Genomic DNA, 24,787 nt, shown 5'->3' with positions numbered 1-24,787 from the left:
TGTGTGTGTGTAGGTGTGAAAGTGGGTGTGTAGGTGTGAGTGGGTGTGTAGGTGTGAGTGGGTATGTAGGTGTGAGTGGGTGTGTGTAGGTGAGTGTGTGAGTGGGTGTGTATGTGTGAGTAGGTGTGTGGGTATGTGTAGGTGTGTGGGTGTGTGTAGGTGTGTGTGTAGGTGTGAGTGTGTGTATGTGTGAGTGAGTGTGCGTAGGCGTGAGTGTGTGCGTAGGCGTGAGTGTGTGCGTAGGTGTGAACGTGTGTGCGTAGGTGTGAACGTGGGTGTGTGTAGGTGTGAGTGGGTGTGTGTAGGTGTGAGTGGGTGTGTAGGTGTGAATGTGTGTGTGTAGGTGTGAGTGTGTGTGTGTACGTGTGTGTGTCTGTGTGTGTGTGTAGGTGTGAGTGTGTGTGTAGGTGTGAGTGTGTGTAGGGGAGTGTGAGTGTGTGTAGGAGTGTGTGTGTGTGTGTGTAGGTGTGAGTGTGTGTAGGGGAGTGTGAGTGTGTAGGGGAGTGTGAGTGTGTGTAGGGGAGTGTGAGTGTGTGTCGGGGAGTGTGTGTGTGTGTAGGTGTGAGTGGGTGTGTGTAGGTGTGTGTGTGTGTAGGTGTGTGTGTAGGTGTGAGTGTGTGTGCATGTGTGAGTGAGTGTGCGTAGGCGTGAGTGTGTGCGTAGGTGTGAATGTGTGCGTAGGTGTGAACGTGGGTGTGTAGGTGTGAGTAGGTGTGTGTAGGTGTGAGTGGGTGTGTGTAGGTGTGTGTGTAGGTGTGAGTGGGTGTGTGTAGGTGTGAATGTGTGTGTAGGTGTGAACGTGGGTGTGTAGGTGTGAGTAGGTGTGTGTAGGTGTGAGTGGGTGTGTGTAGGTGTGTGTGTAGGTGTGAGTGGGTGTGTGTAGGTGTGAATGTGTGTGTAGGTGTGAGTGTGAGTGTATGTGTGTAGGTTTGAGTGTGTGTGTGAGTGTGTGTGTGTGAGTGTGTGTGTGTAGGTGTGAGTAAGTGTGTGTGTAGGTGTGAGTGAGTGTGTGTGTAGGTGTGAGTGGGTGTGTGTAGGAGTGGGTGTGTGTAGGTGTGAGTGTGTGTGTAGGTGTGAGTGTGTGCGCGTAGGTATGAGTGTGTGTGCAGGTGTGAATGTGTGAGTGGGTGTGAGTAGGTGTGAGTGTGTGTGTGTAGGTGGGTGTGCGTGGGCGTGAGTGTGTGCGTAGGCGTGAGTGTGTGCGTAGGTGTGAATGTGTGTGTGTAGGTGTGAAAGTGGGTGTGTAGGTGTGAGTGGGTGTGTAGGTGCGAGTGGGTGTGTGTAGGTGAGTGTGTGAGTGGGTGTGTATGTGTGAGTGGGTGTGTAGGTGTGAGTGTGTGTGTGTAGGTGTGAGTGTGTGTGTATGTGTGAGTGAGTGTGCGTAGGTGTGAATGTGGGTGTGTAGGTGTGAGTGGGTGTGAGTGGGTGTGTGTAGGTGTGTGTAGGTGTGTGTGTGTAGGTGTGAGTGTGTGTGTAGGTGTGTGTGTGTGTAGGTGTGAGTGGGTGTGAGTGTGTGTAGGTGTGAGTGTGTGTGTGTAGGTGTGAGTGTGTGTGTAGGTGTGAGTGTGTGTGTAGGAGTGTGTGTGTGTAGGTGTGAGTGTGTGTAGGTGTGAGTGTGTGTGTGTAGGTTTGAGTGTGTGTGTGTGAGTGTGTGTGTGTGAGTGTGTGTGTGTAGGTGTGAGTGAGTATGTGTAGGTGTGAGTGAGTGTGTGTGTAGGTGTGAGTGGGTGTGTGTAGGAGTGGGTGTGTGTAGGTGTGAGTGTGTGTAGGTGTGAGTGTGTGTGTGTAGGTATGAGTGTGTGTGCAGGTGTGAATGTGTGAGTGGGTGTGAGTAGGTGTGAGTGTGTGTGTGTAGGTGGGTGTGCGTAGGCGTGAGTGTGTGCGTAGGCGTGAGTGTGTGCGTAGGTGTGAATGTGTGTGTGTAGGTGTGAAAGTGGGTGTGTAGGTGTGAGTGGGTGTGTAGGTGTGAGTGGGTATGTAGGTGTGAGTGGGTGTGTGTAGGTGAGTGTGTGAGTGGGTGTGTATGTGTGAGTAGGTGTGTGGGTATGTGTAGGTGTGTGGGTGTGTGTAGGTGTGTGTGTAGGTGTGAGTGTGTGTATGTGTGAGTGAGTGTGCGTAGGCGTGAGTGTGTGCGTAGGCGTGAGTGTGTGCGTAGGTGTGAACGTGTGTGCGTAGGTGTGAACGTGGGTGTGTGTAGGTGTGAGTGGGTGTGTGTAGGTGTGAGTGGGTGTGAATGTGTGTGTGTAGGTGTGAGTGTGTGTGTGTACGTGTGTGTGTCTGTGTGTGTGTAGGTGTGAGTGTGTGTGTAGGTGTGAGTGTGTGTAGGGGAGTGTGAGTGTGTGTAGGAGTGTGTGTGTGTGTGTGTGTAGGTGTGAGTGTGTGTAGGGGAGTGTGAGTGTGTAGGGGAGTGTGAGTGTGTGTAGGGGAGTGTGAGTGTGTGTCGGGGAGTGTGTGTGTGTGTAGGTGTGAGTGGGTGTGTGTAGGTGTGTGTGTGTGTAGGTGTGTGTGTAGGTGTGAGTGTGTGTGCATGTGTGAGTGAGTGTGCGTAGGCGTGAGTGTGTGCGTAGGTGTGAATGTGTGCGTAGGTGTGAACGTGGGTGTGTAGGTGTGAGTAGGTGTGTGTAGGTGTGAGTGGGTGTGTGTAGGTGTGTGTGTAGGTGTGAGTGGGTGTGTAGGTGTGAATGTGTGTGTAGGTGTGAGTGTGTGTGTATGTGTGTAGGTTTGAGTGTGTGTGTGAGTGTGTGTGTGTGAGTGTGTGTGTAGGTGTGAGTGAGTGTGTGTGTAGGTGTGAGTGAGTGTGTGTGTAGGTGTGAGTGGGTGTGTGTAGGAGTGGGTGTGTGTAGGTGTGAGTGTGTGTGTAGGTGTGAGTGTGTGCGCGTAGGTATGAGTGTGTGTGCAGGTGTGAATGTGTGAGTGGGTGTGAGTAGGTGTGAGTGTGTGTGTGTAGGTGGGTGTGCGTAGGCGTGAGTGTGTGCGTAGGCGTGAGTGTGTGCGTAGGTGTGAATGTGTGTGTGTAGGTGTGAAAGTGGGTGTGTAGGTGTGAGTGGGTGTGTAGGTGTGAGTGTGTGTGTGTAGGTGTGAGTGTGTGTGTATGTGTGAGTGAGTGTGCGTAGGTGTGAATGTGGGTGTGTAGGTGTGAGTGGGTGTGTGTAGGTGTGTGTGTGTGTAGGTGTGAGTGGGTGTGTGGGTGTGAGTGTGTGTAGGTGTGAGTGTGTGTGTGTAGGTGTGAGTGTGTGTGTAGGTGTGAATGTGTGTGTAGGTGTGAGTGGGTGTGAGTGTGTAGGTGTGAGTGTGTGTGTAGGTGTGAGTGAGTGTGTAGGTGTGAGTAGGTGTGAGTGTGTGTAGGTGTGTGTAGGTGTGAGTGGGTGTGTAGGTGTGAGTGTGTGTAGGTGTGAGTGTGTGTAGGTGTGAGTGGGTGTGAGTGTGTGTAGGTGTGAGTGTGTGTGTGTAGGTGTGAGTGAGTGTGTAGGTGTGAGTGTGTGTAGGTGTGAGTGTGTGTGTAGGTGTGAGTGAGTGTGTGTGTAGGTGTGAGTGGGTGTGTGTGTAGGTGTGAGTGGGTGTGTGTAGGAGTGGGTGTGTGTAGGTGTGAGTATGTGTAGGAGTGAGTGTGTGTGTGTAGGTGTGAGTGTGTGTAGGTGTGAGTGTGTGTGTAGGTGTGAATGTGTGAGTGGGTGTGTGAGTGTGTGTAGGTGTGAGTGTGTGTAGGTGTGAATGTGTGTGTAGGTGTGAGTGTGTGTAGGTGTGAATGGGTGTGAGTGTGTGTGCAGGTGGGTGTGCGTAGGCATGAGTGTGTGCGTAGGTGTGTGTGTGTGTGTGTAGGTGTGAAAGTGGGTGTGTAGGTGTGAGTGGGGGGGTGTGTGTGTATAGGTGTGAGTGTGTGTGTAGGTATGAGTGTGTAGGTTTGAGTGGGTGTGTGTGAGTGTGAGTGTGTAGGTGTGAGTGTGTAGGTGTGAGTGTGTAGGTGTGTGTGTGTGTAGGTGTGTGTGTGTGTAGGTGTGTGAATGTGTGTGTGTAGGTGTGAGTGGGTGTGTAGCTGTGAGTGGGTGTGTGTAGGTGTGAGTGTGTAGGGGAGTGTGAATGTGTGTAGGGGAGTGTGTGTGTGTAGATGTGTAGATGTGAGTGGGTGTGTGTAGGTGTGTGGGTGTGTAGGTGTGTAGGTGTGTGGGTGTGTGTAGGTGTGTGTGTAGGTGTGAGTGTGTGTGTATGTGTGAGTGAGTGTGCGTAGGCGTGAGTGTGTGCGTAGGCGTGAGTGTGTGCGTAGGTGTGAACATGTGTGCGTAGGTGTGAACGTGTGTGTGTGTAGGTGTGAATGTGTGTGTGTAGGTGTGAGTGTGTGTGTGTAGGTGTGAGTGGGTGTGTGTAGGTGTGAGTGTGTCTGTGTAGGAGTGGGTGTGTGTAGGTGTGAGTGTGTGTAGGTGTGAGTGTGTGTGTGTAGGTATGAGTGTGTGTGCAGGTGTGAATGTGTGAGTGGGTGTGAGTAGGTGTGAGTGTGTGTGTGTAGGTGGGTGTGCGTAGGCGTGAGTGTGTGCGTAGGCGTGAGTGTGTGCGTAGGTGTGAATGTGTGTGTGTAGGTGTGAAAGTGGGTGTGTAGGTGTGAGTGGGTGTGTAGGTGCGAGTGGGTGTGTGTAGGTGAGTGTGTGAGTGGGTGTGTATGTGTGAGTGGGTGTGTAGGTGTGAGTGAGTGTGCGTAGGTGTGAATGTGGGTGTGTAGGTGTGAGTGGGTGTGAGTGGGTGTGTGTAGGTGTGTGTAGGTGTGTGTGTGTAGGTGTGAGTGTGTGTGTAGGTGTGTGTGTGTGTAGGTGTGAGTGGGTGTGAGTGTGTGTAGGTGTGAGTGTGTGTGTGTAGGTGTGAGTGTGTGTGTAGGTGTGAGTGTGTGTGTAGGAGTGTGTGTGTGTAGGTGTGAGTGTGTGTAGGTGTGAGTGTGTGTGTGTAGGTTTGAGTGTGTGTGTGTGAGTGTGTGTGTGTGAGTGTGTGTGTGTAGGTGTGAGTGAGTATGTGTAGGTGTGAGTGAGTGTGTGTGTAGGTGTGAGTGGGTGTGTGTAGGAGTGGGTGTGTGTAGGTGTGAGTGTGTGTAGGTGTGAGTGTGTGTGTGTAGGTATGAGTGTGTGTGCAGGTGTGAATGTGTGAGTGGGTGTGAGTAGGTGTGAGTGTGTGTGTGTAGGTGGGTGTGCGTAGGCGTGAGTGTGTGCGTAGGCGTGAGTGTGTGCGTAGGTGTGAATGTGTGTGTGTAGGTGTGAAAGTGGGTGTGTAGGTGTGAGTGGGTGTGTAGGTGTGAGTGGGTATGTAGGTGTGAGTGGGTGTGTGTAGGTGAGTGTGTGAGTGGGTGTGTATGTGTGAGTAGGTGTGTGGGTATGTGTAGGTGTGTGGGTGTGTGTAGGTGTGTGTGTAGGTGTGAGTGTGTGTATGTGTGAGTGAGTGTGCGTAGGCGTGAGTGTGTGCGTAGGCGTGAGTGTGTGCGTAGGTGTGAACGTGTGTGCGTAGGTGTGAACGTGGGTGTGTGTAGGTGTGAGTGGGTGTGTGTAGGTGTGAGTGGGTGTGAATGTGTGTGTGTAGGTGTGAGTGTGTGTGTGTACGTGTGTGTGTGTCTGTGTGTGTGTAGGTGTGAGTGTGTGTGTAGGTGTGAGTGTGTGTAGGGGAGTGTGAGTGTGTGTAGGAGTGTGTGTGTGTGTGTGTGTAGGTGTGAGTGTGTGTAGGGGAGTGTGAGTGTGTAGGGGAGTGTGAGTGTGTGTAGGGGAGTGTGAGTGTGTGTCGGGGAGTGTGTGTGTGTGTAGGTGTGAGTGGGTGTGTGTAGGTGTGTGTGTGTGTAGGTGTGTGTGTAGGTGTGAGTGTGTGTGCATGTGTGAGTGAGTGTGCGTAGGCGTGAGTGTGTGCGTAGGTGTGAATGTGTGCGTAGGTGTGAACGTGGGTGTGTAGGTGTGAGTAGGTGTGTGTAGGTGTGAGTGGGTGTGTGTAGGTGTGTGTGTAGGTGTGAGTGGGTGTGTAGGTGTGAATGTGTGTGTAGGTGTGAGTGTGTGTGTATGTGTGTAGGTTTGAGTGTGTGTGTGAGTGTGTGTGTAGGTGTGAGTGAGTGTGTGTGTAGGTGTGAGTGAGTGTGTGTGTAGGTGTGAGTGGGTGTGTGTAGGAGTGTGTGTGTGTAGGTGTGAGTGTGTGTGTAGGTGTGAGTGTGTGCGCGTAGGTATGAGTGTGTGTGCAGGTGTGAATGTGTGAGTGGGTGTGAGTAGGTGTGAGTGTGTGTGTGTAGGTGGGTGTGCGTAGGCGTGAGTGTGTGCGTAGGCGTGAGTGTGTGCGTAGGTGTGAATGTGTGTGTGTAGGTGTGAAAGTGGGTGTGTAGGTGTGAGTGGGTGTGTAGGTGCGAGTGGGTGTGTGTAGGTGAGTGTGTGAGTGGGTGTGTATGTGTGAGTGGGTGTGTAGGTGTGAGTGTGTGTGTGTAGGTGTGAGTGTGTGTGTATGTGTGAGTGAGTGTGCGTAGGTGTGAATGTGGGTGTGTAGGTGTGAGTGGGTGTGAGTGGGTGTGTGTAGGTGTGTGTGTGTGTAGGTGTGAGTGGGTGTGTGGGTGTGAGTGTGTGTAGGTGTGAGTGTGTGTGTGTAGGTGTGAGTGTGTGTGTAGGTGTGAATGTGTGTGTAGGTGTGAGTGGGTGTGAGTGTGTAGGTGTGAGTGTGTGTGTAGGTGTGAGTGAGTGTGTAGGTGTGAGTAGGTGTGAGTGTGTGTAGGTGTGTGTAGGTGTGAGTGGGTGTGTAGGTGTGAGTGTGTGTAGGTGTGAGTGTGTGTAGGTGTGAGTGGGTGTGAGTGTGTGTAGGTGTGAGTGTGTGTGTAGGTGTGAGTGAGTGTGTAGGTGTGAGTGTGTGTAGGTGTGAGTGTGTGTGTAGGTGTGAGTGAGTGTGTGTGTAGGTGTGAGTGGGTGTGTGTGTAGGTGTGAGTGGGTGTGTGTAGGAGTGGGTGTGTGTAGGTGTGAGTATGTGTAGGAGTGAGTGTGTGTGTGTAGGTGTGAGTGTGTGTAGGTGTGAGTGTGTGTGTAGGTGTGAATGTGTGAGTGGGTGTGTGAGTGTGTGTAGGTGTGAGTGTGTGTAGGTGTGAATGTGTGTGTAGGTGTGAGTGTGTGTAGGTGTGAATGGGTGTGAGTGTGTGTGCAGGTGGGTGTGCGTAGGCATGAGTGTGTGCGTAGGTGTGTGTGTGTGTGTGTGTAGGTGTGAAAGTGGGTGTGTAGGTGTGAGTGGGGGGGTGTGTGTGTATAGGTGTGAGTGTGTGTGTAGGTATGAGTGTGTAGGTTTGAGTGGGTGTGTGTGAGTGTGAGTGTGTAGGTGTGAGTGTGTAGGTGTGAGTGTGTAGGTGTGTGTGTGTGTAGGTGTGTGTGTGTGTAGGTGTGTGAATGTGTGTGTGTAGGTGTGAGTGGGTGTGTAGCTGTGAGTGGGTGTGTGTAGGTGTGAGTGTGTAGGGGAGTGTGAATGTGTGTAGGGGAGTGTGTGTGTGTAGATGTGTAGATGTGAGTGGGTGTGTGTAGGTGTGTGGGTGTGTAGGTGTGTAGGTGTGTGGGTGTGTGTAGGTGTGTGTGTAGGTGTGAGTGTGTGTGTATGCGTGAGTGAGTGTGCGTAGGCGTGAGTGTGTGCGTAGGTGTGAACATGTGTGCGTAGGTGTGAACGTGTGTGTGTGTAGGTGTGAATGTGTGTGTGTAGGTGTGAGTGTGTGTGTGTAGGTGTGAGTGGGTGTGTGTAGGTGTGAGTGTGTCTGTGTGTGTGTAGGTGTGAGTGTGTGTAGGGGAGTGTGAGTGTGTGTCGGAGTGTGTGTGTGTGTGTAGGTGTGAGTGTGTGTAGGGGAGTGTGAGTGTGTAGGGGAGTGTGAGTGTGTAGGGGAGTGTGAGTGTGTGTAGGGGAGTGTGAGTGTGTGTAGGGGAGCGTGTGTGTGTAGGTGTGAGTGGGTGTGTGTAGGTGTGAGTGTGTGTGTAGATGTGTGTGTAGGTGTGAGTGTGTGTGCATGTGTGAGTGAGTGTGCGTAGGCGTGAGTGTGTGCGTAGGTGTGAATGTGTGTGCGTAGGTGTGAACGTGGATGTGTAGGTGTGAGTGGGTGTGTGTAGGTGTGAGTGGGTGTGTGTAGGTGTGAGTGGGTGTGTAGGTGTGAATGTGTGTGTAGGTGTGAGTGTGTGTAGGAGTGTGTGTGTGTAGGTGTGAGTGTGTGTGTAGGTGTGAGTAGGTTTGAGTGTGTGTGTGTGAGTGTGTGTGTGTGAGTGTGTGTGTGTAGGTGTGAGTGAGTGTGTGTGTAGGTGTGAGTGAGTGTGTGTGTAGGTGTGAGTGGGTGTGTGTAGGAGTGGGTGTGTGTAGGTATGAGTGTGTGTGCAGGTGTGAATGTGTGAGTGGGTGTGAGTAGGTGTGAGTGTGTGTGCGTAGGCGTGAGTGTGCGTAGGCGTGAGTGTGTGCGTAGGTGTGAATGTGTGTGTGTAGGTGTGAAAGTGGGTGTGTAGGTGTGAGTGGGTGTGTAGGTGTGAGTGGGTGTGTGTAGGTGAGTGTGTGAGTGGGTGTGTATGTGTGAGTAGGTATGTGGGTGTGTGTAGGTGTGTGGGTGTGTGTAGGTGTGTGTGTAGGTGTGAGTGTGTGTATGTGTGAATGAGTGTGCGTAGGCGTGAGTGTGTGCGTAGGCGTGAGTGTGTGCGTAGGTGTGAACGTGTGTGCGTAGGTGTGAACGTGGGTGTGTGTAGGTGTGAGTGGGTGTGTGTAGGTGTGAGTGGGTGTGTAGGTGTGAGTGTGTCTGTGTGTGTGTAGGTGTGAGTGGGTGTGTAGGTGTGAGTGGGTGTGTAGGTGTGAGTGGGTGTGTAGGTGTGTGTGTAGGTGTGAGTGTGTGTAGGTGTGAGTGGGTGTGTGTAGGTGTGAGTGGGTGTGTGTAGGTGTGAGTGTGTGTGTAGGTGTGAGTGTGTGTGTAGGTATGGGTGTGAGTGTGTGTAGGTGTGAGTGGGTGTGTGTAAGTGTGAGTGTGTGTGTAGGTGTGAGTGGGTGTGTGTAGGGGAGTATGTGTGCGGGGGGGTGTGTGGGGGGGTGTGTAGGTGTGTGTGAGTGAGTGTGAGTCTGTAGGTGTGAGTGGGTGTGAGTGTGTGTGTAGGTGTGAGTGTGTGTGTGTAGGGGAGTATGTCTGCGGGGGTGTGTGGGGGTGTGTGTAGGTGTGTGTGTGAGTGAGTGTGTGTGTGTGTAGGTGTGAGTGGGTGTGCGTAGGCGTGAGTGTGCGTAGGCGTGAGTGTGCATTGGCGTGAGTGTGTGCGTAGGCGTGAGTGGGTGTGTGGTGGTGTGAGTGGGTGTGTGTAGGTGTGAGTGGGTGTGTAGGTGTGAGTGGGTGTGTGTAGGTGTGAGTGTGTGTAGGGGAGTGTGAGTGTGTGTAGGGGAGTGTGTGTGTGTAGGTGTGTGTAGATGTGAGTGTGTGTGTGTAGGTGTGTGGGTGTGTAGGTGTGTAGGTGTGTGTAGGTGTGAGTGTGTGTGTATGTGTGAGTGAGTGTGCGTAGGCGTGAGTGTGTGCGTAGGCGTGAGTGTGTGCGTAGGTGTGAATGTGTGTGCGTAGGTGTGAACGTGGGTGTGTGTAGGTGTGAGTGGGTGTGTGTAGGTGTGAGTGGGTGTGTAGGTGTGAATGTGTGTGTGTAGGTGTGAGTGTGTGTGTGTAGGTGTGAGTGGGTGTGTGTAGGTGTGAGTGTGACTGTGTGTGTGTAGGTGTGAGTGTGTGTGTAGGTGTGAGTGTGTGTGTGTGCGCAGGTGTGAGTGTGTGTAGGAGTGTGTGTGTGTGTGTAGGTGTGAGTGTGTGTAGGGGAGTGTGAGTGTGTAGGGGAGTGTGAGTGTGTAGGGGAGTGTGAGTGTGTGTAGGGGAGTGTGAGTGTGTAGGGGAGTGTGAGGGTGTGTAGGGGAGTGTGAGGGTGTGTAGGGGAGTGTGTGTGTGTGTAGGTGTGAGTGGGTGTGTGTAGGTGTGAGTGGGTGTGTGTAGGTGTGAGTGTGTGTGTAGGTGTGTGTGTAGGTGTGAGTGTGTGTGCATGTGTGAGTGAGTGTGCGTAGGCGTGAGTGTGTGCGTAGGTGTGAACGTGTGTGCGTAGGTGTGAACGTGGGTGTGTAGGTGTGAGTGGGTGTGTGTAGGTGTGAGTGGGTGTGTGTAGGTGTGAGTGGGTGTGTAGGTGTGAATGTGTGTGTAGGTGTGAGTGTGTGTGTAGGTGTGAGTGTGTGTAGGTGTGAGTGTGTGTAGGTGTGAGTGTGTGTGTAGGTGTGAGTGTGTGTGTGTAGGTTTGAGTGTGTGTGTGAGTGAGTGTGTGTGTAGGTGTGAGTGAGTGTGTGTGTAGGTGTGAGTGGGTGTGTGTAGGTGTGAGTGTGTGTGTAGGTGTGAGTGTGTGTGCAGGTGTGAATGTGTGAGTGGGTGTGTGCAGGAGTGGGTGTGTGTAGGTGTGAGTGTGTGTGTAGGTGTGAGTGTGAATGTGTGAGTGGGTGTGAGTAGGTGTGAGTGTAGGTGGGTGTGCGTAGGCGTGAGTGTGTGCGTAGGTGTGAATGTGTGTGTGTAGGTGTGAAAGTGGGTGAGTGGGTGTGTAGGTGTGAGTGGGTGTGTGTAGGTGAGTGTGTAAGTGGGTGTGTATGTGTGAGTGGGTGTGTAGGTGTGAGTGTGTGTGTGTAGGTGTGAGTGGGTGTGTGTAGGTGTGAGTGTGTGTAGGTGTGAGTGTGTGTGTATGTGTGAGTGAGTGCGTAGGTGTGAATGTGGGTGTGTAGGTGTGAGTGGGTGTGTGTAGGTGTGTGTGTGTGTAGGTGTGAGTGTGTGTGTGTAGGTGTGTGTGTGTGTGTAGGTGTGAGTGGGTGTGAGTGCGTGTAGGTGTGAGTGTGTGTGAGTGGGTGTGTAGGTGTGAATGTGGGTGTGTAGGTGTGAGTGGGTGTGTGTAGGTGTGTGTGTGTGTAGGTGTGAGTGTGTGTGTGTAGGTGTGTGTGTGTGTGTGTAGGTGTGAGTGGGTGTGAGTGCGTGTAGGTGTGAGTGTGTGTGTGTAGGTGTGAGTGAGTGTGTGTGTGAGTGGGTGTGTAGGTGTGAATGTGTGTGTAGGTGTGAGTGGATGTGAGTGTGTGTAGGTGTGAGTGTGTGTGTAGGTGTGAGTGAGTGTAGGTGTGAGTAGGTGTGAGTGTGTGTAGGTGTGAGTGTGTAGGTGTGAGTGTGTGTGTAGGTGTGAATGTGTGTGTAGGTGTGAGTGGGTGTGAGTGTGTGTAGGTGTGAGTGTGTGTGTGTAGGTGTGAGTGAGTGTGTGTGTAGGTGTGAGTGGGTGTGTGTAGGTGTGAGTGTGTGTAGGTGTGAGTGTGTAGGTGTGAGTGAGTGTGTGTGTAGGTGTGAGTGGGTGTGTGTAGGTGTGAGTATGTGTAGGTGTGAGTGTGTGTAGAAGTGGGTGTGTGTAGGTGTGTGTGTGTGTGTAGGTGTGAGTGTGTGTGTGTAGGTGTGAGTGTGTGTAGGTGTGTGAATGTGTGTGTGCAGGTGTGAGTGTGTGTGTAGGTGTGAATGTGTGTGTAGGTGTGAGTGTGTGTGTAGGTGTGAATGTGAGTGGGTGTGAGTAAGTGTGAGTGTGTGTGTGTAGGTGGGTGTGCGTAGGCGTGAGTGTGTGCATAGGTGTGAGTGTGTGCGTAGGTGTGAATGTGTGTGTGTAGGTGTGAAAGTGGGTGTGTAGCTGTGAGTGGGGCTGTGTGTGTGTGTAGGTGTGAGTGTGTGTGTAGGTGTGAGTGTGTGTGTGTAGGTTTGAGTGGGTGTGTGTGAGTGTGTAGGTGTGAGTGTGTAGGTGTGTGAATGTATGTGTGTAGGTGTGAGTGTGTAGGTGTGTGTGTGTGTGGGTGTGTGAATGTGTGTGTGTAGGTGTGAGTGTGTGTAGGTGTCAGTGTGTAGGTGTGAGTGGGTGTGTGTGGGTGTGTGTAGGTGTGAGTAGGTGTGAGTGTGTATGTGTAGGCGTGAATGTGTGTGTAGATGTGAATGTGTGTGTAGGTGGGAGTAGGTGTGAGTGTGTAGGTGTGAATGTGTGTAGGTGTGAATGTGTGTGTAGGTGTGAATGTGTGTAGGTGTGTGTGTGTGAATGTGTGTGTAGGTGTGAATGTGTGTAGGCGTGAGTGTGTGCGTAGGTGTGAACGTGTGTGCGTAGGTGTGAACGTGGGTGTGTGTAGGTGTGAGTGGGTGTGTGTAGGTGTGAGCGTGTGTGTAGGTGTGAGTGTGTGTGCATGTGTGAGTGAGTGTGCGTAGGCGTGAGTGTGTGCGTAGGTGTGAACGTGGGTGTGTAGGTGTGAGTGGGTGGGTGTAGGTGTGAGTGGGTGTGTGTAGGTGTGAGTGTGTGTGTAGGTGTGAGTGTGTGTGTGTGTAGGTGTGAGTGGGTGTGTGTAGGTGTGAGTGTGTGTGTAGGTGTGAGTGTGTGTGTAGGTATGGGTGTGAGTGTGTGTAGGTGTGAGTGGGTGTGTGTAAGTGTGGGTGTGTGTAGGGGAGTGTGTGTGTGGGGGTGTGTGTAGGTGTGTGTGTGAGTGAGTGTGTGTGTGTAGGTGTGAGTGGGTGTGCGTAGGCGTGAGTGTGTGCGTAGGCGTGAGTGGGTGTGTGGTGGTGTGAGTGTGTGTAGGGGAGTGTGAGTGTGTGTAGGGGAGTAGGTGTGTGTAGATGTGAGTGGGTGTGTGTAGGTGTGAGTGGGTGTGTAGGTGTGAGTGGGTGTGTGTAGGTGTGAGTGTGTGTAGGGGAGTGTGAGTGTGTGTAGGGGAGTAGGTGTGTGTAGATGTGAGTGGGTGTGTGTAGATGTGAGTGGGTGTGTGTAGGTGTGAGTGGGTGTGTGTAGGGGAGTATGTGTGCGGGGGTGTGTGCGGGGGTGTGTGTGTAGGTGTGTGTGTGAGTGAGTGTGTGTGTGTGTAGGTGTGAGTGGGTGTGCGTAGGCGTGAGTGTGCGTAGGCGTGAGTGTGCATAGGCGTGAGTGTGTGCGTAGGCGTGAGTGGGTGTGTGGTGGTGTGAGTGGGTGTGTGTAGGTGTGAGTGGGTGTGTAGGTGTGAGTGGGTGTGTGTAGGTGTGAGTGTGTGTAGGGGAGTGTGAGTGTGTGTAGGGGAGTGTGTGTGTGTAGGTGTGTGTAGATGTGAGTGGGTGTGTGTAGGTGTGTGGGTGTGTAGGTGTGTAGGTGTGTGTGTAGGTGTGAGTGTGTGTGTATGTGTGAGTGAGTGTGCGTAGGCGTGAGTGTGTGCGTAGGTGTGAACGTGTGTGCGTAGGTGTGAACGTGGGTGTGTGTAGGTGTGAGTGGGTGTGTGTAGGTGTGAGCGTGTGTGTAGGTGTGAGTGTGTGTGCATGTGTGAGTGAGTGTGCGTAGGCGTGAGTGTGTGCGTAGGTGTGAACGTGGGTGTGTAGGTGTGAGTGGGTGTGTGTAGGTGTGAGTGGGTGTGAGTGGGTGTGTGTAGGTGTGTGTAGGTGTGAGTGGGTGTGTAGGTGTGAATGTGTGTGTAGGTGTGAGTGTGTGTGTGTAGGTGTGAACTTGGGTGTGTAGGTGTGAGTGGGTGTGTGTAGGTGTGAGTGGGTGTGTGTAGGAGTGTGTGTGTGTAGGTGTGAGTGTGTGTAGGTGTGAGTGTGTGTGTAGGTGTGAGTGTGTGTGTAGGTTTGAGTGTGTGTGTGTGAGTGTGTGTGTGTAGGTGTGAGTGAGTGTGTGTGTAGGTGTGAGTGAGTGAGTGTGTAGGTGTGAGTGGGTGTGTGTAGGAGTGGGTGTGTGTAGGTGTGAGTGTGTGTGTAGGTGTGAGTGTGTGTGCAGGTGTGAATGTGTGAGTGGGTGTGTGTAGGAGTGTGTGTGTGTAGGTGTGAGTGTGTGTGTAGGTGTGAGTGTGTGTGCAGGTGTGAATGTGTGAGTGGGTGTGAGTAGGTGTGTGTGTGTAGGTGGGTGTGCATAGGCGTGAGTGTGTGCGTAGGTGTGAATGTGTGTGTGTAGGTGTGAGTGGGTGTGTGTAGGTGAGTGTGTGAGTGGGTGTGTATGTGTGAGTGGGTGTGTAGGTGTGAGTGTGTGTGTGTAGGTGTGAGTGGGTGTGTGTAGGTGTGAGTGTGTAGGTGTGAGTGTGTGTGTGTATGTGTGAGTGAGTGCGTAGGTGTGAATGTGGGTGTGTAGGTGTGAGTGGGTGTGTGTAGGTGTGTGTGTGTAGGTGTGAGCGTGTGTGTGTAGGTGTGAGTGGGTGTGTGTGCGTGTAGGTGTGTGTGTGTGTGTGTGGGTGTGAGTGTGTGTAGGTGTGAGTGAGTGTGTAGGTGTGTGTAGGTGTGAGTGTGTGTAGGTGTGAGTGTGTGTAGGTGTGAGTGGGTGTGTAGGTGTGAATGTGTGTGTAGGTGTGAGTGGGTGTGAGTGTGTGTAGGTGTGAGTGTGTGTGTAGGTGTGAGTGAGTGTGTGTGTAGGTGTGAGTGTGTGTGTGTAGGTGTGAGTGTGTGTAGGTGTGAGTGTGTGTGTAGGTGTGAGTGTGTGTGTGTAGGTGTGAGTGTGTGTAGGTGTGAGTGTGTGTAGGTGTGAGTGTGTGTGTGTAGGTGTGAGTGGGTGTGTGTAAGTTTGAGAGTGTGAGTGTGTGTGTGTAGGTGTGTGAATGTGTGTGTGCAGGTGTGAGTGTGTGTGTAGGTGTGAATGTGTGAGTGGGTGTGAGTAGGTGTGAGTGTGTGTGTGTAGGTGGGTGTGCGTAGGCGTGAGTGTGTGCGTAGGTGTGAGTGTGCGTAGGTGTGAATGTGTGTAGGTGTGAGTGTGTGTGTAGGTGTGAGTGTGTGTAGGTGTGAGTGAGTGTGTGTAGGTGTGAGTGTGTGTGTGTGTAGGTGTGAGTGGGTGTGTGTAGGAGTGGGTGTGTGTAGGTGTGAGTATGTGTAGGTGTGAGTGTGTGTGTAGGTGTGAGTGTGTGTGTGTAGGTGTGAGTGTGTGTGTAGGTGTGAGTGTGTGTGTAGGTGTGAGTGTGTGTAGGTGTGAGTGTGTGTGTAGGTGTGAGTGTGTGTGTGTAGGTGTGAGTGTGTGTAGGTGTGAGTGTGTGTAGGTGTGAGTGTGTGTGTGTAGGTGTGAGTGGGTGTGTGTAAGTTTGAGAGTGTGAGTGTGTGTGTGTAGGTGTGTGAATGTGTGTGTGCAGGTGTGAGTGTGTGTGTAGGTGTGAATGTGTGAGTGGGTGTGAGTAGGTGTGAGTGTGTGTGTGTAGGTGGGTGTGCGTAGGCGTGAGTGTGTGCGTAGGTGTGAGTGTGCGTAGGTGTGAATGTGTGTGTAGGTGTGAAAGTGGGTGTGTAGGTGTGAGTGGGGGTGTGTGTGTGTGTAGGTGTGAGTGTGTGTGTGTGAATGTGTAGGTGTGAGTGTGTAGGTGTGAGTGTGTAGGTGTGAGTGTGTAGGTGTGTGAATGTGTGTGTGTAGGTGTGAGTGTGTAGGTGTGTGTGTGTGTCGGTGTGTGAATGTGTGTGTAGGTCTGAGTGTGTGTAGGTGTGAGTGTGCGTAGGTGTCAGTGTGTGTGTGTGTGTAGGTGTGTGTGGGTGGGTGTGGGTGTGTGTAGGTGTGAGTAGGTGTGAGTGTGTATGTGTAGGCGTGAATGTGTGTGTCGGTGTGAATGTGTGTGTAGGTGTGAATGTGTGTGTAGGTGTGTGTGTGTGAATGTGTGTGTAGGTGTGTAGGTGTGAGTGGGTGTGTGTAGGTGTGAGTGGGTGTGTAGGTGTGAGTGGGTGTGTAGGTGTGTGTGTGTGTGTGTAGGTATGAGTGGGTGTGTGTAGGTGTCAGTGTGTGTGTAGGTGTGAGTGTGTGTGTAGGTATGGGTGTGAGTGTGTGTAGGTGTGAGTGGGTGTGTGTAAGTGTGAGTGTGTGTGTAGGTGTGAGTGGGTGTGTGTAGGGGAGTATGTGTGCGGGGGTGTGTGTGGGGGTGTGTGTAGGTGTGTGTGTGAGTGTGAGAGTCTGTAGGTGTGAGTGGGTGTGTGTAAGTGTGAGTGGGTGTGTGTAAGTGTGAGTGTGTGTGTAGGTGTGCGGGGGTGTGTGTGGGGGTGTGTGTAGGTGTGTGTGTGAGTGTGTGTGTAGGTGTGAGTGAGTGCACGTAGGCGTGAGTGCGCGTAGGCGTGAGTGTGCATAGGCGTGAGTGTGTGCGTAGGAGTGAGTGGGTGTGTGGTGGTGTGAGTGGGTGTGTGTAGGTGTGAGTGTGTGTAGGGGAGTGTGAGTGTGTGTAGGGGAGTGTGTGTGTGTAGGTGTGTGTAGATGTGAGTGGGTGTGTGTAGGTGTGTGGGTGTGTGTAGGTGTGTGTGTAGGTGTGAGTGTGTGTGTATGTGTGAGTGAGTGTGCGTAGGCGTGAGTGTGTGCGTAGGCGTGAGTGTGTGCATAGGTGTGAACGTGTGTGCGTAGGTGTGAACGTGGGTGTGTAGGTGTGAGTGGGTGTGTGTAGGTGTGAGTGGGTATGTAGGTGTGAATGTGTGTGTGTAGGTGTGAGTGTGTGTGTGTAGGTGTGAGTGGGTGTGTGTAGGTCTGAGTGTGTCTGTGAGTGTGTCGGGGAGTGTGAGTGTGTGTAGGAGTGTGTGTGTGTAGGTGTGAGTGTGTGTAGGGGAGTGTGAGTGTGTAGGGGAGTGTGAGTGTGTGTAGGGGAGTGTGAGTGTGTGTAGGGGAGTGTGTGTGTGTGTAGGTGTGAGTGGGTGTGTGTAGGTGTGAGTGTGTGTGTAGGTGTGTGTGTAGGTGTGAGTGTGTGTGTAGGTGTGTGTGTAGGTGTGAGTGTGTGTGCATGTGTGAGTGTGTGTGCGTAGGCGTGAGTGTGTGCGTAGCTGTGAATGTGTGTGCGTAGGTGTGAACGTGGGTGTGTAGGTGTGAGTGCGTGTGTGTAGGTGTGTGTAGGTGTGAGTGGGTGTGTGTAGGTGTGTGTGTAGGTGTGAGTGGGTGTGTAGGTGTGAATGTGTGTGTAGGTGTGAGTGTGTGTAGGTGTGAGTGGGTGTGTGTAGGAGTGTGTGTGTGTAGGTGTGAGTGTGTGTAGGTGTGAGTGTGTGTGTAGGTGTGAATGTGTGTGCGTAGGTGTGAACGTGGGTGTGTAGGTGTGAGTGCGTGTGTGTAGGTGTGTGTAGGTGTGAGTGGGTGTGTGTAGGTGTGTGTGTAGGTGTGAGTGGGTGTGTAGGTGTGAATGTGTGTGTAGGTGTGAGTGTGTGTAGGTGTGAGTGTGTGTGTGTAGGTTTGAGTGTGTGTGTGAGTGTGTGTGTGTGTAGGTGTGAGTGAGTGTGTGTGTAGGTGTGAGTGAGTGTGTGTGTAGGTGTGAGTGGGTGTGTGTAGGAGTGGGTGTGTGTACGTGTGAGTGTGTGTGTAGGTGTGAGTGTGTGTGTAGGTGTGAGTGTGTGTGGGGGTGTGAATGTGTGAGTGGGTGTGAGTAGGTGTGAGTGTGTGTGTGTAGGCGTGAGTGTGTGCGTAGGCGTGAGTGTGTGCGTAGGTGTGAATGTGTGTGTGTAGGTGTGAAAGTGGGTGTGTAGGTGTGAGTCGGTGTGTAGGTGTGAGTGTGTGAGTGGGTGTGTATGTGTGAGTGGGTGTGTGTAGGTGTGAATGTGGGTGTGTAGGTGTGAGTGTGGGTGTGTGTGTGTGTGTAGGTGTGAGTGGGTGTGAGTGCGTGTAGGTGTGAGTGTGTGTGTGTAGGTGTGAGTGAGTGTGTGTGTGAGTGGGTGTGTAGGTGTGAATGTGTGTGTAGGTGTGAGTGGGTGTGAGTGTGTGTAGGTGTGAGTGTGTAGGTGTGAGTAGGTGTGAGTGTGTGTAGGTGTGAGTGTGTGTAGGTGTGAATGTGTGTGTAGGTGTGAGTGAGTGTGAGTGTGAGTGTGTGTAGGTGTGTGTGTGTAGGTGTGAGTGAGTGTGTGTGTAGGTGTGAGTGGGTGTGTGTAGGTGTGAGTGTGTGTGTAGGTGTGAGTGTGTGTGTGTAGGTGTGAGTGTGTGTAGGTGTGAGTGTGTGTGTAGGTGTGAGTGTGTGTGTGTAGGTTTGAGTGTGTAGGTGTGAGTGAGTGTGTGTGTAGGTGTGAGTGAGTGTGTGTGTAGGTGTGAGTGGGTGTGTGTGTAGGTGTGAGTGGGTGTGTGTAGGAGTGGGTGTGTGTAGGTGTGAGTGTGTGTGTGTAGGTGTGAGTGTGTGTAGGTGTGAGTGTGTGTAGGTGTGAGTGTGTGTGTAGGTGTGAATGTGTGAGTGGGTGTGTGTAGGTGTGGGTGTGTGTAGGTGTGAGTGTGTGTAGGTGTGAGTGTGTGTGTAGGTGTGAGTGTGTGTGTGTAGGTGTGAGTGTGTGTAGGTGTGAGTGGGTGTGTGTAGGTTTGAGTGTGAGTGTAGGTGTGTGAATGTGTGTGTGCAGGTGTGAGTGTGTGTGTAGGTGTGAATGTGTGAGTGGGTGTGAGTAGGTGTGAGTGTGTGTGTGTGTAGGTGGGTGTGCGTAGGCGTGAGTGTGTGCGTAGGTGTGAGTGTGTGCGTAGGTGTGAATGGGTGTGTGTAGGTGTGAGTGGGTGTGTGTAGGTGTGAGTGTGTAGGTGTGTAGGTGTGAGTGTGTGTGTAGGTGTGAGTGTGTGTGTGTAGGTTTCAGTGGGTGTGTGTGAGTGTGAGTGTGTAGGTGTGAGTGTGTAGGTGTGAGTGTGTAGGTGTGTGAATGTGTGTGTGTAGGTGTGAGTGTGTAGGTGTGTGTGTGTGTGTAGGTGTGTGAATGTGTGTGTGTAGGTGTGAGTGGGTGTGTGTGGGTGTGTGTAGGTGTGAGTGTGTATGTGTAGGCGTGAATGTGTGTGTAGGTGTGAATGTGTGTGTAGGTGTGAGTAGGTGTGAGTGTGTGTGTAGGTGTGAGTGGGTGTGTAGGTGTGAGTGGGTGTGTGTAGGTGTGAGTGGGTGTGTAGGTGTGAGTGTGTGTGTAGGTGTGAGTGTGTGTAGGTGTGAGTGTGTGTGTGTAGGTGTGAGTGTGTGTGTAGGCGTGAGTGTGTGTGTAGGTGAGGGTGTGAGTGTGTGTAGGTGTGAGTGGGTGTGTGTAGGTGTGAGTGGGTGTGTGTAGGTGTGAATGTGTAGGTGTGAGTGTGTGTAGGTGTGAGTGTGTCTAGGTGTGAGTGTGTGTGTGTAGGTGTGTGTGTGAGTGTGTGTAGGTGTGGGTGTGTGTAGGTGTAGGTGTGAGTGTGTGTAGGTGTGAGTGTGTGTGTAGGTGTGAGTGTGTGTGTGTAGGTGTGAGTGTGTGTAGGTGTGAGTGGGTGTGTGTAGGTTTGAGTGTGTGAGTGTAGGTGTGTGAATGTGTGTGTAGGTGTGAGTGTGTGTGTAGGTGTGAATGTGTGAGTAGGTGTGAGTGTGTGTGTGTAGGTGGGTGTGCGTAGGCGTGAGTGTGTGCATAGGTGTGAGTGTGTGCGTAGGTGTGAATGTAGGTGTGAAAGTGGGTGTGTAGGTGTGTGTAGGTGTGAGTGTGTAGGTTTGAGTGGGTGTGTGTGAGTGTGTGTGTAGGTGTGAGTGTGTAGGTGTGAGTGTGTAGGTGTGAGTGTGTAGGTGTGAGTGTGTAGGTGTGTGAATGTGTGTGTGTAGGTGTGTGAATGTGTGTGTGTAGGTGTGAGTGTGTGTAGGTGTCAGTGTGTGTGTGTGTGTGTGTGTAGGTGTGAGTGGGTGTGTGTAGGTGTGAATGTGTGTGTAGGTGTGAATGTGTGTGTAGGTGTGAGTAGGTGTGAGTGTGTAGGTGTGAGTGGGTGTGTGGGTGTGTGTAGGTGTGAGTGTGTGTAGGTGTCAGTGTGTGTGTGTGTGTAGGTGTGTGTGTAGGTGTGAGTGGGTGTGTGTAGGTGTGAATGTGTGTGTAGGCGTGAATGTGTGTGTAGGTGTGAGTAGGTGTGAGTGTGTAGGTGTGAATGTGTGTAGGTGTGAATGTGTGTGTAGGTGTGAGTGTGTGTGAATGTGTGTGTAGGTGTGAGTGGGTGTGTGTAGGTGTGAGTGGGTGTGTAGGTGTGAGTGGGTGTGTAGGTGTGTGTAGGTGTGAGTGTGTGTGTAGGTGTGAGTGGGTGTGGGTGTGAGTGGGTGTAGGTGTGAGTGGGTGTGAGTGGGTGTGTGTAGGTGTGAGTGTGTAGGTGTGAGTGTGTGTGTAGGTGTGAGTGTGTCTAGGTGTGAGTGTGTGTGTGTAGGTTGTGAGTGTGTGTGTAGGTGTGAGTGTGTCTAGGTGTGAGTGTGTGTGTGTAGGTGTGTGTGTGTGTGTGTGTGTGTGTAGGTGTGAGTGTGTGTGTAGGTGTGAGTGGGTGTGTAGGTGTAGGTGTGAGTGGGTGTGAGTGGGTGTGGAGAGCAGATTTCCCTCCTGTTGCGTTGGTGTAAAGAATCGGCTGGTTACAGCACCAGGAGGAGAGTCAGGGCCAGTTTGGGCATTGGTGACGGGCACACTCGATATTCGTCTCTCTGTTGTGCCCGGGCAAAACACAAAAACATCTCCTACCATCAACTAGAGACGTCCAGACTAATCTGCTCCAAACCTGGTCTGTTGTTTTAACTGTCTGATCTGTGTTAGTTCGCCCCATACAATCTCATTAAAGGATCATTGGATCATTCATCACGCTGAATACTCGTGTTATTTAGGATTATGTATAGCTTCCTTTTGTAAGTAACTGAGGATTTAATATTCCAGCCACTGTTTATATACATGAGAAAGCAGAACTGATTTCCAAATATCTTGCAGGGTTTTCATAGTTGTAATCCTCTATGAAGTAGTTCTTACTATTTGCACAGTATTTAAATACAGCTCTGCTGAGGGCCCACCTGGTGCCCATCAGTCCCTTGTTTATATAAGAAAGCGTGCAGACACCTCGGGGACCCAGCTGCTGGCTGTTCCTTCTTATTTAATGACATTCAACAACAATTTAAGAAAATAAGTAGTGGATACTTGTGAGCAATTGAAGGCAGTAATAAAAGAAAGGACTTGCATTTCGATAGCGCCTTTCTTGACCTCAGGACGTCCCAAAGCGCTTTACAGCCAATGAAGTACTTTTTGAAGTGTGGTCACTGTTGTAATGTAGGAAATGCAGCAGCCAATTTGCGCACAGCAAGCTCCCACAAACAGCAATGTGATAATGACCAGAGAATCTGTTTTAGCGATGTTGGTTGAGGGATAAATATTGGCCAGGACCCCAGGGAGAGCTCCCCTGTTGTTCTTTGAAATAGTGCCGTGGGATCTTTTACCTGAGAGAGCAGACGGGGCCTCGGTTTAACATCTCATCTGAAATGGCACCTCCGACAGCGCAGCACTCCCTCAGTACTGGAGTGTCAGTCTGGGTTTTGCACTCGGGTCTTTGGAGTGGGGCTTGAACCCATGACTTTCTGACTCAGAGGTGAGAGTTGCTACCACTGAGCTAAGGCTGACAGTTGCACAGTATTACATAATATTTACAGCATAGAAACAGGCCATTCGACCCCAACAGGTTTATGCCGGTGTTTATGCTCCACACGAGCCTCTTCCCTCCTTACTTCATCATCCCTATCATCATATCCTTCTATTCCTTTCTCCCTCAAGTACTTATCTAGCTTCCTCTTAAATGCGTATCCAATGATGGGGACACAATGCAAAACTTTGAACTGTTGACGAACTGCTCCCTTGAAGTCAGAGTGCAGCCTTGTAATCGTCCCACAGTCCCTTCCCCGCCCCCAGTCTTTGCCTCTCGTCTCATGCTAGGCTCTGGTTCCAATGGCATTGGCATTTTCCCAGTTGTTTGGGCGAGAGGCCACATTTGATGTGTGAGGTTAGACAGTCGGTGAGTGTCAGGCCACCCAGCCATTGGAGGATGGTCCTACCCCATTACTGTCCTCATCGACCATTCACTTGCATTTCTTGGTGGGGGTCGAAGGAAGGGACCTCAATCCCCGTGCAGAGTTAGTGGATCTAAACAAGGGCAACCATGTTGCCACTTATTGGCCTTGGTGTCGCTGGGCTCGGGAACGGATCTGCGTAGATATATATTAGTAAATTTCCCAGAGCATTGTCCATGGTCACTTGATGAATACAAGATGGCAACAGAGTTAGACGAGAGACTTCAGAGACTCACTCCACACCACCACCTAGTGGCACGAACCCGCAACTACACCGCGATGCTTGAGTTAACAAAATAAGAACATAAGAACATAAGAAATAGGAGCAGGAGTAGGCCAATCGGCCCCTCGAGCCTGCTCCGCCATTCAATAAGATCATGGCTGATCTGATCCTAACCTCAAATCTACTTTCACTCTCCATCCCACCCGAACCCATGTGATCTCCCGGGAGAGGAGAAAAACCAGATAAAAAACCCAATGTGCCAATTTGGGAGAAAAAATCTGGGAAATTCCTCTCCGACCCATCTAGGCGATCGAAACTGGGAACCGTCAGACAGTAAGCACATGGCCACATCCAAGAGTTTTTATATATACAGTCTCCACGCATAAAGCGGGCGTGTTCATGCTGATGCGATTTGCCCGCTATACGCGGTGCACGGTAAAACCATAATAGGTTGCAGCAATTAAATTACTCCCATAGTCGTTAACAGTGTGAACAGCTGATTGAAGCCGCTGGAAGCCCTGACTTTGCCTGAAATCAGCGGACCTTTTAAATTGGTAAATATTGAACTTCACCAAATAGTCAGCGTGTTGAATATGGTTTAAACGGCACCTTTGTAATTGCCCCCAATGGTGATGGAAAATGATTGGCGCTGTTTGCCTGATAGAGACGGCTGCTGTGATCAGGGCGGAATGTGTAAGTGATGGGGTCTGTATAAATATATAGACACATACGCCTGTAAAGAGGTCAAGCCTAAGTGTAGTCTTCAGGTGAAGCAGGGTTCGAGGGCAGAGGACCAGGGCACACAGACAGAATTCAGTCCCAATTTTAAAGTCGTACATTCTGTATTTAGATAAAATGCTTTGATTTTATATTATTATTTATAGTTAAATAGCAAAACTTACAGTAATTTGGGGAAAGTAGAATTGGAGCCTAGCAACCATGATGACACTTCAAAAGTACTTCATTGGCTGTAAAGCACTTTTCAACTTCCTGAGGTCATGAAAGTCACTATATAAATGCAAGTCTTTCTCTGCAGTAGAGGCCGAGGAGCTGGGAGATGTAAAACCGAGGCCTTACAGCGCCACCACTGGCGGGCATATGCCATTACAGCGTGACATGTTTACATAGGCAGTACCATTATAAATGTGGACACAAGAATTTCTAATGGAAAAAAAGTTGACAATAGGAAGTAAGACTAAGGAAGCGACACAGACATATGATTAAAAAAAAATTATAGATATATCAGAATCCCTCCCAGTACCAAATTGTTATTCCCATGACACAATAGCAAAATACTGCGAATGCTGGAAATCTGAAACTACAACAGAAAATGCTGGAAACATTCAGCAGGTCAGACAGCATCGTGGAGCGAGAAACAGAGTTAACATTTCAGGTCGAAGACCCTTTGTCAGAACCGTGTTCTTCCCATGAGTTAGTTACAGGCAACTTCCAGAATGGAGGCAGAGGAAAAGCTGAATACGGAATCACTCACTGTGTATTTTAATTTATTCTTTTAAAATATTCTTGAGGTGCAAATGTCATAGACCCATCATGTGACTGCTAGTGTGCTAATATGAAAATGATTGCTTGCAGAGTATTGAAGTTTAAATCCAAATCCCTGGGTGTAATGGAAATGAAACATTAATAGATCACATGAATGCTGTATCATTTCCTGTGTTACCTGCACTAGAACTAAATACTTGTTCGCCAATAAATAATTCTCTAAGTGAAAGAACCTTTTCATTATGTAACTGCTTGTACTCCTCACCATCAAATACAGCTAGAAATTCTGCAGCGTTCCCTGAGCCATCTCGCCTCGGAGGCTCGATTTACCATCTAAAGTACAGTGACTGTGCTGAGGAGTCTGCTTTGAAATGTCCTGTGTTCTGCACCTTTCCTCCCCGCCTCTATCGAGTTGCGTCGAGTAGCTGGGGACGGATTTGGGAGATTAAAGAGTGCCGGAACACCCTGCATGCTTTTCATTCAGCTCCCGGCAGAGACAGCCCTTGTTCAGAGCCGAGAGCATTTGCCTTCCTCCGCACCTCGTCACTGATTAACCAATAAACCCTCTCCTTGTTACCAACAGATGTACATTGGAGGCAAGTTGCTGTTTGCTGACCACATTTTCAATGGGTACAGTAACACCGTTAAGGATCTGAAGAAGCAAATTGCCAAAACGTATGATGACTACTTAATAGGCCGTCACCTGCTGTATGACTTCAAATTCAGGTATTCGATTGACTGTCTTTTGTCTATTCTCACTTACGATATTCACTTTTGAGGCTCATTTTGCAGCTGTCACATTAAAAAAAATGAATGTTAACTTCTTTTAGAGACCCATTGGTAACAGTGCCCATGACACAGGAATTTTGCAAAGGTTTTGTCAGGTAACATAGCAAATGCAGCAATTCCTGTAGTTAAGTTAGCTGTTCCAGGTGACCCAGTACAGCGGTTTTTATTTGTTCATGGGATCTGGGCGTCTCTGGCAAGGCCGACATTTATTGCCCATCCCTAATTGCCCTTCAGAAGGTGGTGGTGAGCCACCATCTTGAACCGCTGCAGTCCGTGTGGTGAAGGTGCTCCCACAGTGCTGATAAGGAGGGAATTCTAGGATTTTGACCCAGCGACGATGAAGGAACTGTGATATATTTCTAAGTCAGGATTGTGTGTGACTTGGAGGGGAACTTGGAGGTGGTAGTGTTCCCATCCGCCCGCTGCCCTTGTGTATCTAGGTGGAAGGGGTCGCGGGTTTGGGAGTTGCTGCAGTGCATCTTGTAGATGGTACACACTGCAGCCACAGTGCGCCGGTGGTGGAGGGAGTGAATGCAGTGCTCACTAACGCACTCACTGGCTGTGCTTCACATGGAGTTTCTCCAT

General features: G+C 50.8%; 1 protein-coding gene across 1 annotated transcript in view; it reads left to right on the top strand.

The window, feature by feature from the left end:
* LOC147105476 (uncharacterized) overlaps positions 1–24,787 on the top strand; it is a 225,548-nt gene that overhangs the window by 182,279 nt on the left and 18,482 nt on the right. The window contains exon 17 of the mRNA XM_086009876.1: positions 23,997–24,139. Within this exon, the coding sequence (XP_085866002.1) occupies positions 23,997–24,139 (143 nt within the window). The remainder of the gene's footprint in view (positions 1–23,996; positions 24,140–24,787) is intronic.

This window comes from Somniosus microcephalus, chromosome 17, assembly GCF_052327205.1.
Source record: "Somniosus microcephalus isolate GS21.2 chromosome 17, FLI_Smic_1.0, whole genome shotgun sequence".
NCBI lineage: Eukaryota > Metazoa > Chordata > Chondrichthyes > Squaliformes > Somniosidae > Somniosus > Somniosus microcephalus.
The sequence above is the reverse complement of the archived record's forward strand: the minus strand, read 5'-3'. Positions and strand labels throughout refer to the sequence as shown.